The sequence below is a fragment of the Trematomus bernacchii genome, unplaced genomic scaffold, assembly GCF_902827165.1.
Source record: "Trematomus bernacchii unplaced genomic scaffold, fTreBer1.1, whole genome shotgun sequence".
In the NCBI taxonomy this organism is placed as follows: domain Eukaryota; kingdom Metazoa; phylum Chordata; class Actinopteri; order Perciformes; family Nototheniidae; genus Trematomus; species Trematomus bernacchii.
Genome location: NW_022987636.1, coordinates 50,428 through 66,466, shown reverse-complemented (window position 1 = coordinate 66,466; position 16,039 = coordinate 50,428). Strand labels below are relative to the sequence as shown.

General features: G+C 44.1%; 1 protein-coding gene across 1 annotated transcript in view; it reads right to left on the bottom strand.

The window, feature by feature from the left end:
• Positions 1–16,039, bottom strand: part of tmtc1 (transmembrane O-mannosyltransferase targeting cadherins 1) — a gene marked incomplete at its 5' end in the record, with an annotated part of 75,938 nt that overhangs the window by 12,518 nt on the left and 47,381 nt on the right. The window contains 6 exon segments of the mRNA XM_034133129.1: positions 51–186; positions 4,453–4,555; positions 7,172–7,280; positions 9,440–9,583; positions 14,753–14,866; positions 15,695–15,862. Coding sequence (XP_033989020.1) covers positions 51–186; positions 4,453–4,555; positions 7,172–7,280; positions 9,440–9,583; positions 14,753–14,866; positions 15,695–15,862 — 774 coding nt within the window.

Here is a 16,039-nt window from a genome sequence, read left to right as displayed (position 1 = left end):
GCTGATCAGGATTTTGCTCCTGAAAAGCAGTATGATAATACCTCACTCACCTCTTGTACCAGGACTCCGCTTCTGTGTTCTCATTGGATGATCGCAGTAGGCGGCCCAGGTTCACCATGGCAACATAGTGCGCTGGTTTGAGTCTGACAGCCTGCTGGTAGTGAGCGGCTGCCAGCTCCCCCTCTCCTGGGAACATGAGAGGAAAAGGAAGGAAAGGAAGTGGGAGTAAATACATGAACAAGTGGAAGAGAAATATTGCAGGAATTAAGAAGGAAATAAATAAAAAAAGACAGGAGGGAAAGAAGAAGAGATTTAAATCAGGAGTAAGGATTATCTATTACATGTGTGTGCCTAGATTATTCAAATTGAATAGATGCTGCAGCCTATTTACAATCAACAGAGTTGAAAAACAGGAAAAAACAGTATTATGTATAAATGCTTACAATACTACTAAGAAAAGGATAACCAGTCATACATCTGGTAAAAATGTCCCTTTATAATATGCTATGGCAGGGGTCTTCAACGTTTTTCAGGCCAAGGACCCCCAAACTGATGGAGAGATGGAACAGGGACCCCCTACTATATCTATTGTATAACATTGTGTTTATATTAAACTGGGCCTAGTGCCATGTATAAACATAGCTACTATTATTGTGCATTCAATACTAAGCTATTCAATTAATACACAGGTTCATACATTCATGTTTTTGTTTTAAACATATGCAAGGGTCATGTTTTTATTTTAAACATACATGTAGAAGGGACAGTGAATCACCAAGTCATCTGTGGATGGCACACATACTCCCACATTACCCTGATGAGTAGCACACAACTTATCTAACCTTGGACGGATGGAGGTTGTGAGGCAGAGGGTCATGTAGAGGGTCTGGACCTGTATTTGTTGTTCAGGTAGGTGAGTGAGGAAATTCCACTTTTGCAAAGATATGTTTTTGCAAAGGGCAAAAGGCTCATCATAGCTTTAGCTGCCAATGGTGGAAAGTCTTTCTGGCAAGAGATCCAGAACTTGGTGAGTGGTTTAGTTTCATACATGTTTCTGAACGTACTGTCAGTGGATAGCTCGATGAGCTGATCCTCCTCTGTCACTGTCTGGCGTGTGCCGTCTGCTGTGTGTCTCTGAATGGAAACTGGATCCATGTCTTGTCCATGCGCCAGGAGACAGCTTCAGAAAAGTATTTCCTAAATTATCCCTCGAGTGCCTCCAAGTGCGCAATAATTGCACCTGTATCGGGGGGCGAGAGGAAAGCAGAAACGCCCAGCTCACTCACTGATGGAAACATGGAAAATATTCCCTCCCCAACGCGCTCCATCCATCTTCAGATTTTTTTGAGAAAGACTTCCATTCTGTCATACAGCTGAATGGCATGTGTATTATGACCTTGCATAGGATGTTAAAGAGCAACTTGCAGGTTTTTTTTTATGCTTAACCTTGCTTGAAAATTACAATTAAAAAAGTTAATGCAGGATTTGATATGTTTTACGAGACATAAGGGCAGGAATTCAGAGGGGGAAGTAGCTGTTTTGAGCTCTGCTACTAAAAACTTTTTTTTTAACGTCACACATAGGGGAGCAACTTTCTCGGACCCCTTCTCTGCCCAATTCACGGTAGTAGTTGGTAGTTGGTTTGAGCGGTTGTGATTTAGTGAGCTGGTATTTTTTCGGTAATTTTACATTGCATTTCACCATTTTTTAATCATGGTGAGCTGGAGTTTGTGCAGGTTGCACAAACTCCAGCCTGTCAGGACATCGAGTCCACAGTTTCCCTAACAGGAAAAGGACCAGGGCTAGCTTTCGTTCCTGGGTGTGTTGTGCGAGGTGCATCCACCTCCCTGCAGCACATAGCCTACTCTCCATAGCTGAGGCCATGGGCTGGCATTTCCCACACAAGCACCTATCAAACAAAACGTTTATCAGGAAACCGTATTGCACCTCTCCCCCCCTTCGCTCCTCTCTCTCTCCCCTCCGGTACACAGCACCGTAAGACGTAGTGTGGAGTTGCATTAGGTAACGCGAGATACGGCTGATACTTGCGCATTAGTTTCTGTTATGGATCAGTATCAACAGTCCTGCCAGTAACGTTACTATATTATCAATACTACTTTAGTTATAGCCTGATATATGATAGCTAACTTTACAATGTTGTGATGTGACCGACGTTAGCTAACATTAACTGTAGCTAACGCCGGTCACTCACCAAGACAGCTGCCCTGTTCTCCACTGGTTCTCCTCACACCACAGCTCCATTTCTCTCCGATGGCCGTTATCTCTTCTAATCCTTGGCTGCTCCTGGTCTCTTGGATGCCTAGCAGGCTCATAATTATATGGTTGTGGTCCGTCATATGCATACGAATATACATTTTCAACCTCTTCTGTGTCAAAACTAGCATTGTGATGTTTATTAATACGTTAGACCGGCCGCTCTCCCTGATGTAACGTCACACGCGGGAGGCTTTTTTTATGCGGAAATAAAAATGTCTTACAAAAACGACGCCAGATGTCACTGTAGTCTGTAGTGTATATTTCTGTATATTTTTTTGAAAATCTAGTGTATACATCATTTTCCTACACATTTATTCACTGGGGTCTCTAACCTGCAAGTTGCTCTATAAGTTTGTTCAGCTCAGTGAAAATGTCAACAAGATATGCAAGTTTGGTGGCCCAGACATTGTCATTGAAAAGTGGAGCCAGCTCTGTGTGCTTTTGGAGAAGTAAAAACTTCCAACACATGACAACACTGTTCCATGTGAAACGCATCGAACCTCAGAATGGTCAGGTGGCACAGCGTGTTCTTCTCCAGCACAGAGATAAGAGAAAAGACGTGTTTGCAAAGCACTCTTCTTGACTATATTGACAACTTTCACGACCGAGTCCATGACATCTGACAATTCAGCGTGACTCCCTGTGTAGCATGCAGTGCGTCAAATCACTTGCAAAGCCACATCCCTTACAAGCGCAATTAGTCCCCTTTTTGCACCGTCGGTGGACAGCGCAATACATTTTGCCTATGGAATGTAATTTTCTCTGAAAAAAACATCAATCACTTTGAAGCATTCAGGAAGCCGCTTAGAAAACTAAAATAATAATATAATTATCTGTATATTTTCAGGTCTTCTCTCGTTTGAGCTTACCATTATCAGCTGCTTCATCAGCAGCAGGTGCCACCTCGCCACTTGCATTTCCACCGGTGGTTTCTGAAGTGGAGGGTATCCAACTTGTGTTTGTGGAGTATTTTGGTGAAGTTACAAGACGATACATTTTTTTCTCAAAATATACAAGGTATCTTCTTTTCAATAAAAGTGCAGCGTGCGTCCTTGTAATACATTTATTTGTATTTGTGTCTCGGGTCTTCGTCAGCTGGGGACTGAATAGGCTCTCGGCCAATCACGGGAAACCTGACAGAGCCGTAGTAACATGCAGCCTCATGATTGGCAGAGCAGCAATAGGGGCGCGTCCTCCTCTTTGTGTACAGGAGGCTCAGGTCTAAGCTAGTCTGGTGCTGTGAGTGAACCGGTGCCCAGCTGGGGAGAGATCCTGTGCGTCGCTGAATGTGTGCATTGCAAAAGATAACGTCTTCTGCCTCCATTTATCCGTTCGCTACAATATCTCGGATTCATGTACTGACCAAGTTGATCGATCTCTTAAAGACAGTGCTTTGGCCTGAAACGTAGTGGAAGTAAATCAATGCAGAGAAACATTTTAACTTTTTGGAAAATACTGAATTAGTCATTTTTTTGGAAAAATGTGTGTGTATGAGTTTCTGAGAAGAAAGAACTATTTAAAAAGATACAGTGATAATAACACTATTGTTTCATCATCATGTCTAAAACATTTAGTAATTTCTCAATTGATCCATACAGTGCTAAAAACGATTTCACTGAGCTGAACATGACAAACTTCGCTGTTCCTAAACTGCTCTCGGATGTTGTTCCTGGGATTTGCTGGAGCCACTGTCAAGCAAAATCCCAGTTTGAGGGTTACTGCAGAGTGCTCCGATCATCATGGAACCACTGCTGCTTCGCCTTCCACCTCTTCTCTAGCTCCTCTCTGAGCCCTTGGTATATCCTGAGCTCCTCCCTTGGTATATCCTGAGCTATTTTTGTACTAATCTATACATTATTTATACTCATTATACCTTTAATATTGAGTTAGCCAACCGATTGTTGTCTGATTGCTTTAGGTACTTTTAAGGCTTTAAAGTTTTAGTTCTCTGGCTACAGGTTGAGTTTGAGTGCTGAAAGTAACTGAAGTCAATGGCTGCCTACATTCTTAAGGAACTATGTTAGGATTACATCAGATGAAACCCCTTGTGATGATCTCCTCCAGTACAGTATGAGCTTTTTTCTTTTTTTCTTGTCAAGGTTTAAACTGGGAATGTTTTGAATGGAAGCCATACCAACCAGCCCTGGAGCCAGAGAGCCATTGGGTTTAACTCACCAGTATCCACCAGAAACACTCCGTAGTTATTATGCAGGTCAGAGCTGTCTGGACACTTCTCTATTCCTTCCAGATACACTTCTTTGGCTTCAGCAAAGCGTTTCTGTGGAAGAAAGCAGATTCAATGAATACAGATTAAACCAGACATGAAGTAGACCAAGAGAATACTAGAGCTAAAGCTAATGGTGCTGTGCATGTGGCTGCCTGTTGCTGCAGCTCCCTGGGTCTTTATAGATTTAAAACATCTTTTTACTACTTTTATTCTCTTAGTTGTACTTTTTTCTTTGGACATTTATTTTTGTTTTGTAACTAACTCATTACTCCTGTGAGCAGCTGATTGTGCTGTGTAGACCCGTGCTGCTGCCCGGAGCCAGGCATGACATCCTGGAGGAGCTTCGGAGGCTAAAGCGGGGCTGCAGGGCTGGAACCAAGCGGAAGACGAAGAAGAAGAGAAGATACAAACCTTCTGTTCCGGCTATTATAATGGGGAATGTGAGGGCTTTGGGGAATAAGATGGACGAGCTCGGCGTGCTGACGAAGACGCAGTGGGAATACCGTGAGTGCAGCGTCATGTGTTTTACGGAGACTTGGGCCCTTTCTCATTTCTCTAATTCCCCTCCTCGACTCCTACCCTCGTGTCTTAGTCCCGCCCTTTCAATAGGTTTAGCTCTCCGCCCGCTGCTGCTGTCTCCTCCACTTCACACCTCACCTCCACCTCTCAGCCTGGCTTCTGTATCTCCCCTCTGCTCCCTGTGCTTTTGACCCCCCCCACCTCTATCCCCCCTGCCGGGCACCCTGGACTTTACCACCTCTCCTTTGATGTGCCTCCCCTCCACTGAGACATTAAGCCCCCCGCTTCACTGTGAGTACAGGACAGGTCCAAAGACAGCTGGAAAAACTCCACAAGGCAAGGCTGCTGGCCCGGATGGTATTAGCCCCAGGGTTCTGAGGACCTGCGCCAGCCAGCTGTCTCCTGTTCTTCAACACCTGTTTAATCTGAGCCTGTACCTGGAGACCATCCCGTTGCTGTGGCAGACGTCCTGCGTTGTTCATGTCCCTAAAAAGACGACTCCTTCTGGGCTCAATGACTATCGCCCTGTAGCACTCACATCTCATGTGATGAAGGTGCTGGAGAGACTGGTCTTGGCCCATCTCAGACCGCAGGTGAGATCATTTCTAGACCCTCTGCAATTTGCCTACCAGCCTCAACTGGGGGTGGACGATGCCATTATTTACCTGCTGCAGCGTGCTCACTCATACCTGGATGGATCGGGTTGCACTGTGAGAATCACCTTTTTTGATTTCTCCAGTGCTTTCAACACGATCCAGCCACGGCTACTGAGTGACAAGCATCAGAGCCGGTGACACCAGCAGGATCAATAAACTGATCAGGAAAGCTGGGTCAGTCATCGGCATCAAGCTGGACACTTTTGAAGCTGTGGTGGAGAGGAGGACACTGAACAGGCTGTTGTCCATCATGGATAACCCCCCCCCCCCTCTCCACCTGCAGCTGGACAGACAGATAAACCCCCCCCCTCTCCACCTGCAGCTGGACAGACAGATAACCCCACCCATCCTCTCCACCTACAGCTGGACAGACAGATAACCCCCCCCCCCCCCCCCCCCTCTCCACCTGCAGCTGGACAGACAGATAACCCCCCCCCCATCCTCTCCACCTGCAGCTGGACAGACAGATAACCCCCCCCTCTCCACCTGCAGCTGGACAGACAGATAACCCCCCCCCCATCCTCTCCACCTGCAGCTGGACAGACAGATAACCCCCCCCCTCTCCACCTGCAGCTGGACAGACAGATAACCCCCCCCCCATCCTCTCCACCTGCAGCTGGACAGACAGATAACCCCCCCCTCTCCACCTGCAGCTGGACAGACAGATAACCCCCCCCCATCCTCTCCACCTGCAGCTGGACAGACAGATAACCCCCCCCCCCTCTCCACCTGCAGCTGGACAGACAGATAACCCCCCCCTCTCCACCTGCAGCTGGACAGACAGATAACCCCACCCATCCTCTCCACCTGCAGCTGGACAGACAGCGGAGCTCCTTCTCCAACAGCCTGCTGCAGCTCCGCGGTCACAAGGACCGATACAATAACTCTGAACACCAAATCACCTCTGGCTGCAGAGAACTCTCTGCTCCATAGCTTCTCTCTTCACTGTACATTTTACATTTATATATTCAGTTTAATATTTAATATTCCATCTGTCACATACTTATGTAAATATAATTCCTTGCTTTATATCTTGTTATTGTTCATTTGTAAATTCAACATGTATATTTTCTACTTTCTTGTTTATTTCATGTCTTTTCATTTGTATTGCACAATGCCATGTCTTTTTATGCTGCTGCAACACAAACATTTCCCAAATTGGGATCAATAAAGTACTATCTTATCTTATCTTAATGTAATTCAGGAGTTGTGAAGCAGTGTTGAGTTACAACGTGCCTCCAGGCATTTTTAAAAGACAACATAAAACATACTTTTAAAAAACCCAGCCTATACTGAGCAATATGCCCCTTCATCTTTATTGGTCTTTGTTTTCTATTGTAGCATGTGTGCTTATATCTTTAACCTCTGACTTTTATGAAGTCTTATTTTCAGTTTCTCTCGTATTACGTGCATAATTGTTAAAGCAAATAAAGCTTGATTATTATTATTATGATTATTATAGTGTCCTCCTTATATCTTTGTGATGTGTCACCTGTTCAGCAAAGAGTGAAGCCAGACTGGAGTAAGCATCAGCAAAATGTGGACCGAAGTGTATGGAGTCCTTCAGCAGAGCCTCAGCTTCTTCTTCCTTCCCAAGTGACCTGGAACACATCGTATGTTTCATATATATGTAGTAGTAGTATGTAAACTATATATATAATAGATATACAGTGGAGGAAATAAGTTTACCCACTTACACAGAAATGAACAGTCTGTAATTTAAAGGTAGGTTTATATAAACAGTCAGAGTAAGAATATAAAAAAGAAAATCCAGAAATTGACATTATATAAAAGATACACATGTATTTGCATTTAACTGTGAAATAAGTATTTGATCCCCTTGCAGAACATGTGTTAGTACTTGGTGGAGAAACCCTTGTTGGACACACAGAGGTCAGACTCTTCTTGTAGTTGGTCTCCAGGTTTGTGAACATCTCAGGAAGGATGTTGGTCCACTCCTCTCTGAAGACCCTCTCCAAATCCTTCAGGTTTTCAGGCTGATGCTTGGCCTCTGGAAGCTTCAGCTCCCTCCACAGATGTTCTATGGGATTAAGGTCCGGAGACTGGCTAGGCCCCTCCATCCCCTACATGTGCTTCTTCTTTAGCCACTCCTGTGTTGCCTTGGCCGTATGTTCAGGGTCATTGTCCTGCTGGAAGACCCCTCCATGACCCATTTTCAGTGTCCTGGCTGAGGGTAGGAGGCTATCGGCCAAGATGTTACGGTACATGGCCCCGTCCATCCTCTCCTCGATGCAGGTCGTCCTGTCCCCTTAGCAGAGAAACACCCCCAAAGCAGAATGTTTCCACCTCCATGCCTGACGGGGGGGGGATGGTGTTCTGGGGGTTATAGTCAGCATCTCTCTTCCTCCAAACACGGCGTGTCCAGTTCATGCCAAAGATCTCGACGTTGGTCTCATCTGAACACATCCTCTTCTACCAAGCCTCCTCTGAATCATTCAGATGTTCATTGTCAAACTTCAGACGGGCCTCTCATGTTCTTCTTGAGCCGGGGGGGGGGGGGGGGGCCTTCAGGGGCTGCAGGATTTGATCCATTATGGTGTAGTTTGTTCCCAATAGTTTTCTATGTGACTGTGGTCCCAGCTGCCTTGAGATCATGAACAAGTTCCTCCTGTGTAGTTCTGGCTGATCCCAGACCTTTCTCATGATCACCAATACCCCACGGGGCCAGATCGTGTGTGGAGCCCCAGACCGAGGGCGACTGATGCTCATTTTGTCTTTCTTCCATTTCTGAATAATGGCACCAACAGTTGTCTCCTCCTCACCAAGCTGCTTTCTGATGGTCTTGTAGCCAGTCCCAGCCTGGTGCAGGTCTACAGTCTGGTCCCTGAGGTCCTTAGACAGCTCTTTGGTCTTGTCCATGGTGGAGAGTGGAATCTGATTGATTGATTCTGTGGACAGGTGTCTTTTATACAGGTAACAAGTTGATATTAGGAGTACTTTCTTAAAGGAAGAGGACTCATGTAACCGGTCTGTGGGAGCCAGAATCCTTGTTTGTTGCAAGGGGATCAAATACTTATTTCCCACAGTTAAATGCAAATACATTTTTATCTTTTATATAATGTCAATTTCTGGATTTTCTTTTTGATATTCTGACTCTCACTGTTAAAATAAACCTACCATTGAAATTATAGACCATTCATTTATTTGTAAGTGGGCACACTTACAAAATCTGCAGGGGATCAAATACTTATTTATTTACCACTGTATATATACTGTAATGGGTAATACCAGACCTGACCCTCACTCACAACTAAAACATACTTGTAAGGGTGTTTTATCCCCAGGATAAACATTTCCAGTGAAATAAAACATATCTAATACCGCAAGTGTTAGGTATGTTTAAGAAATCATTGCTCATACACAGGTCCTCCCTACACATATTAAAGCATGTATTCAATAGCACCACCATGTGGTCAGTTGTTAGGTGTTTGACACTTTGTCTAAAATATATTTGCACTATGACTTCGCCAAATCATATTTGGATTTCACTTGCTAGTGAACCACATTTATTTTTTGTTAAAACCTAATTAATTATAAGAGTCAACTGAATGATTTATGATTATTTTTTGTTGTTGCTATTATTGATCATTCTTGGGTGAAAAGAAAATAAGTAACTTAGAATTTCCTTTGAGCAATAATTTAGAATTTGCTGCTTTAACAGGACCTTAGCAGTGAGCTAGTAAGCCGTCTTCTTCAATGGCCGCTCTGTTTGTGTTTCCGGAGTCTGAGCATGTCTTACTTGAGGAGGTTCCCCAGGTTAAACAGAGCTCGGTTATGCTGAGGGTTAGTGGCCAGTGCCTTCCTGTAGTAGCGCTCAGCCTCCTCTGGGTCACGGGTCAGAGTGCCCAGATTGTTCATGGCGCTGGCATGGCGGGGGTATAACCTAAGAGGAGGGGAGGAAAGCAAAGACAGCAAAAGAGGAGATTGGAGAAAGGAAAGAGACGGGACAGCATATTAAAAAAACTGTCATAAATATTTATTCTGCCAACAAAACAGTTTATCACTGGAAGCATAAAGGCTTACTTTATCTTTGGACAGTATATCAATGATGACGGCGTAGTTTCTTTAAAAACTCCTAAAATTACAAGTTAGCGCATTCACACTTTTTCAGATACCTTCAGGTTAGACGCTACGTACGAAGCAGTATGCTGCAGATTAAAACCAATAAAGATGTACATCCCTTAGTTAAGTTGTAGCAGGAGAGGGGAAAGTAAACACAATCCTACAGATTCCCTAAAAAAAGGGCAATGGCTGATCAAGCCACCCCTGAGAGAAGCTGGAGGAAACCAATCAAGGGAATGATTGGCACCTGTGTGCTGTAAAAAAAAAGGACAGCATGTCATTCAAGTGTGAGAAAGAACCAACAGGAAGTCGGATCTAGCAAGAAAGAAAGTGGATTCTTGAGGACTTCATTAGGGAAACCAGGGCCCTTTCTCATTTCACTAATTTCCCCTCCTCGACTCCTCGACTCCTCGGTCCTCCGGTAGTGACCCGGAAATGGATTTCAGCGCGCCATGTTGAAGGACATCTCATTTCTCTAAATGCACATCGAGGACAGAGGATCGAGCATCGAGGAGGCTCTCTGGAGGAGCTATAACCGAGGATACACTGATGGATCGTCCGCGGAGGATCGCAACAGTGCAGTTAAAAGAGTCGTGACGCACGGCCGGACTTATCTCAGCCAATCACAGCTCTGCATGCATCCCCTGGATATTATTTTATTAACTGCTTTCATCGTGACGCAATGTTTACAGTGAGAACAGCTGTGAGGTCCGTGCAGAAAGCAGAGCAGTGTGTATAATATCACTCAGTATAACAGGCCTACATTACTCTCTGTATTTGTATGCTTTAGTTTAGTAGATGTCTACAAACAAAGAAGGCTTCTCATTTCATCAAATTCCCCTCCTCGACTCCCCTCCTCGACTCCTATCCTCGTGTCTTAGTCCCGCCCACAGGAGAAGCGAGCGGAGGAGTCGAGGAGGGGAACCGAGGAGAGAGGAGTCAAGGAGGGGAACCGAGGAGAGAGGAGTGGAAGCAGCAGGCGGTTAGAGAAATGAGAACTCCTCTCCTCTGAGCGGTCATTTTAAAGAGACGTCCATTAATGATGACAGGAGGCACAGCAGCCCTCTGTCTGATGGACAGATGTGTTCATGACCACTTATATATTTACTTTGAATTCATTCACAGTGCGGTATAATGAGACAATAACAGGCTACAGATGCGGACATATACACACACATATATGTATATAAATATATACAATTTCAGAATCAAACAAGTATGAGAGCACTCTCATAATAACGTAACACTATCAGAGACTGGATATAGAAATAAGATGTCCTTCAACATGGCGCGCTGAAATCCATTTCCGGGTCACTACCGGCAACCCAGTTTCACGGCATTTCGTGTTATAGTCACGAAATTAATTGAATCTATTGATTCATGTTCACCAACACGATTTTTGCATTTATTTCGTGTCACACAGAACGATTTTAAAAGCAATGTATTTCTATTGGTAGTATGTTTCGTGCCTGCACCACGTCTATTTGTCCGGTCGGGTCTTGGAAGACCAGAAGCTGTGTGGTTCATAAAAACATTTTCTCACTCAATATCTTACCCTAAGCCTAACCCTTTTATTTTAAATTGTATAATGTCGGAGTTTTTTTGCCGTCCGCGAGGAAAATAAATGGCTCAGAGCCTCAGAATACTGAAATCTGTATTAAAAAAAAAAAACGACGAAAATCGTGTTGGTGAACACGAATCAATAGATACATTTCGTGACTATAACACGAAATGCTGTGAGACTGTGTTGCTACCGGAGGACCGAGGAGTCGAGGAGTCGAGGAGGGGAAATTAGAGAATTGAGAAGCCTTCAAAGAGTCGAGATTTGTCTAAAACCATTTAGTGCTTCACATAATAAAATACACAACGGCTGTATCCTGATATATAGGCTATGATATGCTTTAGGAGCTGTAGGTGTGTGTGGTAGCCTACAGTGTGTAAGTGCGTGTGGTACAGTGTGTGTGTGTGTGTGTGTGTGTGTGTGTGTGTGTGTGTGTGTGTGTGTGGTGTGTGTGTGTGTGTGTGTGTGTGTGTGTGTGTGTGTGTGTGTGTGTGTGGCGGACAGACAGGTCTCAGTTGGTTTGGTGTCCTCTGCTTACTTTTAATACTTGTAAATAAAACATTTGGCCCGTAATTTATTTTCCTCATTGTAGCGACCAGAGGGGGGGGGGTATATTTGTTTGATACTTGTTTGATTCTGAAATTGTATATATATTTACTTTACAGATGTGGATGAATGATGTGAAATATAATCAAGTGTTAAATCAGACTTTAGTTCCACCTGGAGTAAATTCACAAGCTACTCTGTAGTATACAAAGTCATTCAAACTAGCTGCAACTTTACCAGCTTTGAGAACACTTTCATGATCAATCATTATAAAACATATCATATACAATTATATGGGATGCTCCGATCGCCAATTTTGGGGCCGATCGCCGGAATCAGTATCGGCCGATACCGATATCGCTCTCTTTTCCTCTCTCCCCCCCTCTCTCTCTCCTGACAGCCCGTCAGTATCTCCTGCAGCTCACTGATCCAGTAATGAGTGACCCGACAGTGAAGAATAAATATATTTATAACTAGTTTAGCTTGTTCCAGAGGTAGATAAAATAGCTAAGTGTGTTAGGTCTAACTCTTAGTGTGTGTTCTGCTCCGCTCACCGGTCCGTCACAGCGGGTGGACACACACGTTGCATACCGCTATTTTATTGTCATTTTCGGACACTTAAAATACTGCCAGACTAGTGAAGCCATTTTGGCGAGCTTGTTTTGCCGCGCACAGAGTAAAGTGTCATGTATTTTACATGCAACGATAGCCTAATCTAAAATGCTCTACTACGGCGTACCTTTCGTGTGGTGTGTGGCTCGTCAGCGCAGACTCTCGCATCGTTATTGTTGCACACTTTGCAGGAGGCTACTCTTGGGCTTTGCTTGACCCTCGTCTTAGCCATGGCTTGTATTTGTCTTCTGCTAGCCAACGCTCGTTGAAACGGCAACCTCCTGGCATACTGTCATCTATCACTCTCATCAGAATGCCCAGGTCACACACGTAACAAAAACACTTGCCGGTCACGCACATTGCGCGGGAAGGCCAGAGCGGAGCTGTTTTATGTAAAAGCGAAGCAATTAAGCACGCTCTGACTTCTTTATTTTCTTTTAATCTAAAAAGCGAAGTAAAGCATTTACAATTTCAAGCACTTTATCCCAAATTCAAGCACCATTCCCAAAATTCAAGCACTTTTCAAACCTTGAAAACATCTCGTACAATTTCAAGCATTTTCAAGGATTTCCAGCACCCGTACGCACCCTGTTGAATAATGTCTTCATTTGAATGTAATAATTATGTTGGTTGTTGTTTGTGGAAGCGCCAATGAATGATCCCCATTAACTGAGTTTAAACATCACTTGAAATGGAAGATCCCCATAGGCCCCGCCCACTCGATCGGATTGGCGATCGGTATCGGCCGATACTGATTCCGGCGATTGGCCCCAAAATTGGCGATCGGAGCATCCCTAGTAACTAGTTAACTAGTAAGGTAAAAACAATTGTACTAGTGTATCTAGTGGACACTTTGGACCTTACTAGTTAACAAGTGCACATTTTGAGCCTCACTAGTAAGACCGAAAGAGGCTGCAACTAGTTAAGTAGTGAACCTTTTGCCTTCACTAGTTAACGTGTAAGCTGCAATATGCATCCACTAGTTAACTAGTTGCAGTTCATATGGCCAACACGTTCACTAGTGAGCCACATGCAAATGAAGCAGGCGGACACAGATTTTGATAGGTCAGTCAACTCAGTGCCTTAGGGTGCGTTCTCCTGCAATTTTTTATTTAACGTCTCGAAGACGTGAGGCGCATCAGTCGGGTATTTAGTGCCTAGTGTTAAAACATTGTCCGTGGGTAGGGATGCTCCGATCGATCGGTCACCGATCGAGATCTGCCGATACTCACTCTCTACCGATCGATCGGTGCTCTCTAAACATGCCGATCGTGAAAGCCCAAAATGGCTTCATCGGTCTGGCATTATTTTAAGGTGTCCGAAAAAGACAGTAAAATAGCGGTATGCAACGTGTGTGAAGCAAAAATCCTGCAGCTCCACCCGCTGTGACGGACCGGTGAGCGGAGCGAAACACACAAGAGTTAGACTTAACACACTTAGCTATTTTATCTACCTCTGGAACAAGCTAAACGCTAAAAGTTATAAATACATGTATTCTTCACTGTCGGGTCACTCATTACTGGATCAGTGAGCTGCATGAGATACTGACAGGCTGTCAGGAGAGAGAGAGGGAGAGAAGGGGAGAGAGAGAGGGAGAGAGAGAGGGAGAGAGGAAAAGAGAGCGCTTCCGCTCATTTCTCCCGTGGTATTATCCAAAGTGAATGTAAACTTGAATAATGTACTTCATTTGAATGTAATAATTAAGTTGGTTGTTGTTTGTGGAAGCTCCAGAGAATGAGCCCCATTAACTGAGTTTTAACATCACTTTAAATGGAAGATTTAAAGCGATGTTTAAATCTTCCATTTAGGCCCCGCCCACTCGATCGGATCGGCGATTGGTATCGGCCGATACTGATTCCGGTGATCGGCCCCAAAATTGGCGATCGGAGCATCCCTATCCGTGGGAAGTCAGTCAGTGTGCCTAGAAAAATAAATGTATTTTTTCTGCTTTGCTCCGCTTTGTGTGCGTGTTTCTGTGTGTGCGTATGCTTTGTGTGTGAGTACGGAGCCCCTAAAGGCCCGGACACACCGGGCCGATTTCTGCCGTCGATAGATGTCTGGCCATCGATGAGCGTCCACCAGACAACAAAATGACTCTGTGACGTAATACACAGTCTTTGATATTAAACAAGCTGTTGTGTAGAATTTGAAAAGGAACATAATGAAACAATTCTAATAGCAATAGGCACAAAGTCACATTAGGCACATGCTGTGTGACTTCGAATCGTTAAAAGATGATCACAGTCATAGAGCTGTATTGCAGAGGCAGACCTGAGGGCAGTGGTGTAGTGGTGAATGGCCTCCTGGTGCCGGCTGTTGTCTTTCAGGAAGTTGGCGTAGTTGTAGTGGACTTTGGCATTGTGTGGCAGAGTCTGGATACCAGAGCTGAAACGGGGAACAAGAATAGGAAAATAAGGTGCAAAAAATGAGAACAAAAACAAAGAATGAAACTATACTGGAACAGGAGTTATGTCTCTGTAGGGGGTGGGGGAACATTCTTACACTGGACACTCGTTTTATTTCTGTCCAAAATAACATCCTTTCATACTTGTAATTCCTTAATAATGTCAGGGTCATCAGTTAAATAAACTATAAACAGCCTGTACAGATGATACTGAGACACACACACTGACTCTTTATTATCATAAACAAAAACAGCAGGACAGAGAGAAGCCGGAAACTTTCTAGCAGCATTTTGTAATTAGCATGTTTAAGATAAACTCCTTTTGTAAGCTCTTTTTTGCAATATAATAGTGCAAGGGTTGTCTTACAACGTCTTACAATGTGGCCCCATTGAATAAATCAAATAACTATAATTTTTTTTATTTTCAAAGTGAAAAAAACACAAGATCTGCAATTATAAGAAACATCTGTTTTCTATGATTTCTGAGCTGAAATATGGTTTACATATTTTACACAATGGAAATTCAAGTCGTACTGAATCCAAATATTTGTGTATCATTTAAATCACTATTGTTTTTTTACCTGATCACTATCAGAGTATATTAGTACTGAATTTCTGGTGCAAATGTAAGCCAAATGTTGGCATTTGAAAACAGGGACCACATACTGTACAATTTAACACTAGGAATTTAATGTACACAGAAAATCACCATCATCATTTTGTGTGCCTATTTCAGAACAAGGGTAAAAGTCAGACGCACACACACACACACACACACACACAAATACACCCACATATGCTCTTCTTACCGGAAGAGGGCCTCCCTGGAGCGCCAGACGTTGTTCTGCTGGACGGTCTTCCAGGAGAAGAGCAGGAGCAGCAGCAGCAAGGAGACGCTGAGGACTGTGGTACCCAAACGGCCAACCAGCGAACACAGGCGCCCCAGGCCGTGAGCCACCAGAATACAGTAACCCATACTGGAAAAGGGCGGGGGGGGGGGTAGGAAGACAGACGGGACAGAATCTCTTACTGCAGTCCTACATTCTAATAGAGGTGTTTAGGCTGTTAAAAGGCCTGTTGGCTGATTTGTACTGTCAAACAATGTGAAAAAGAAAAGACCATACCATTACATAGGAAATTAGTTCTAAAAGGAG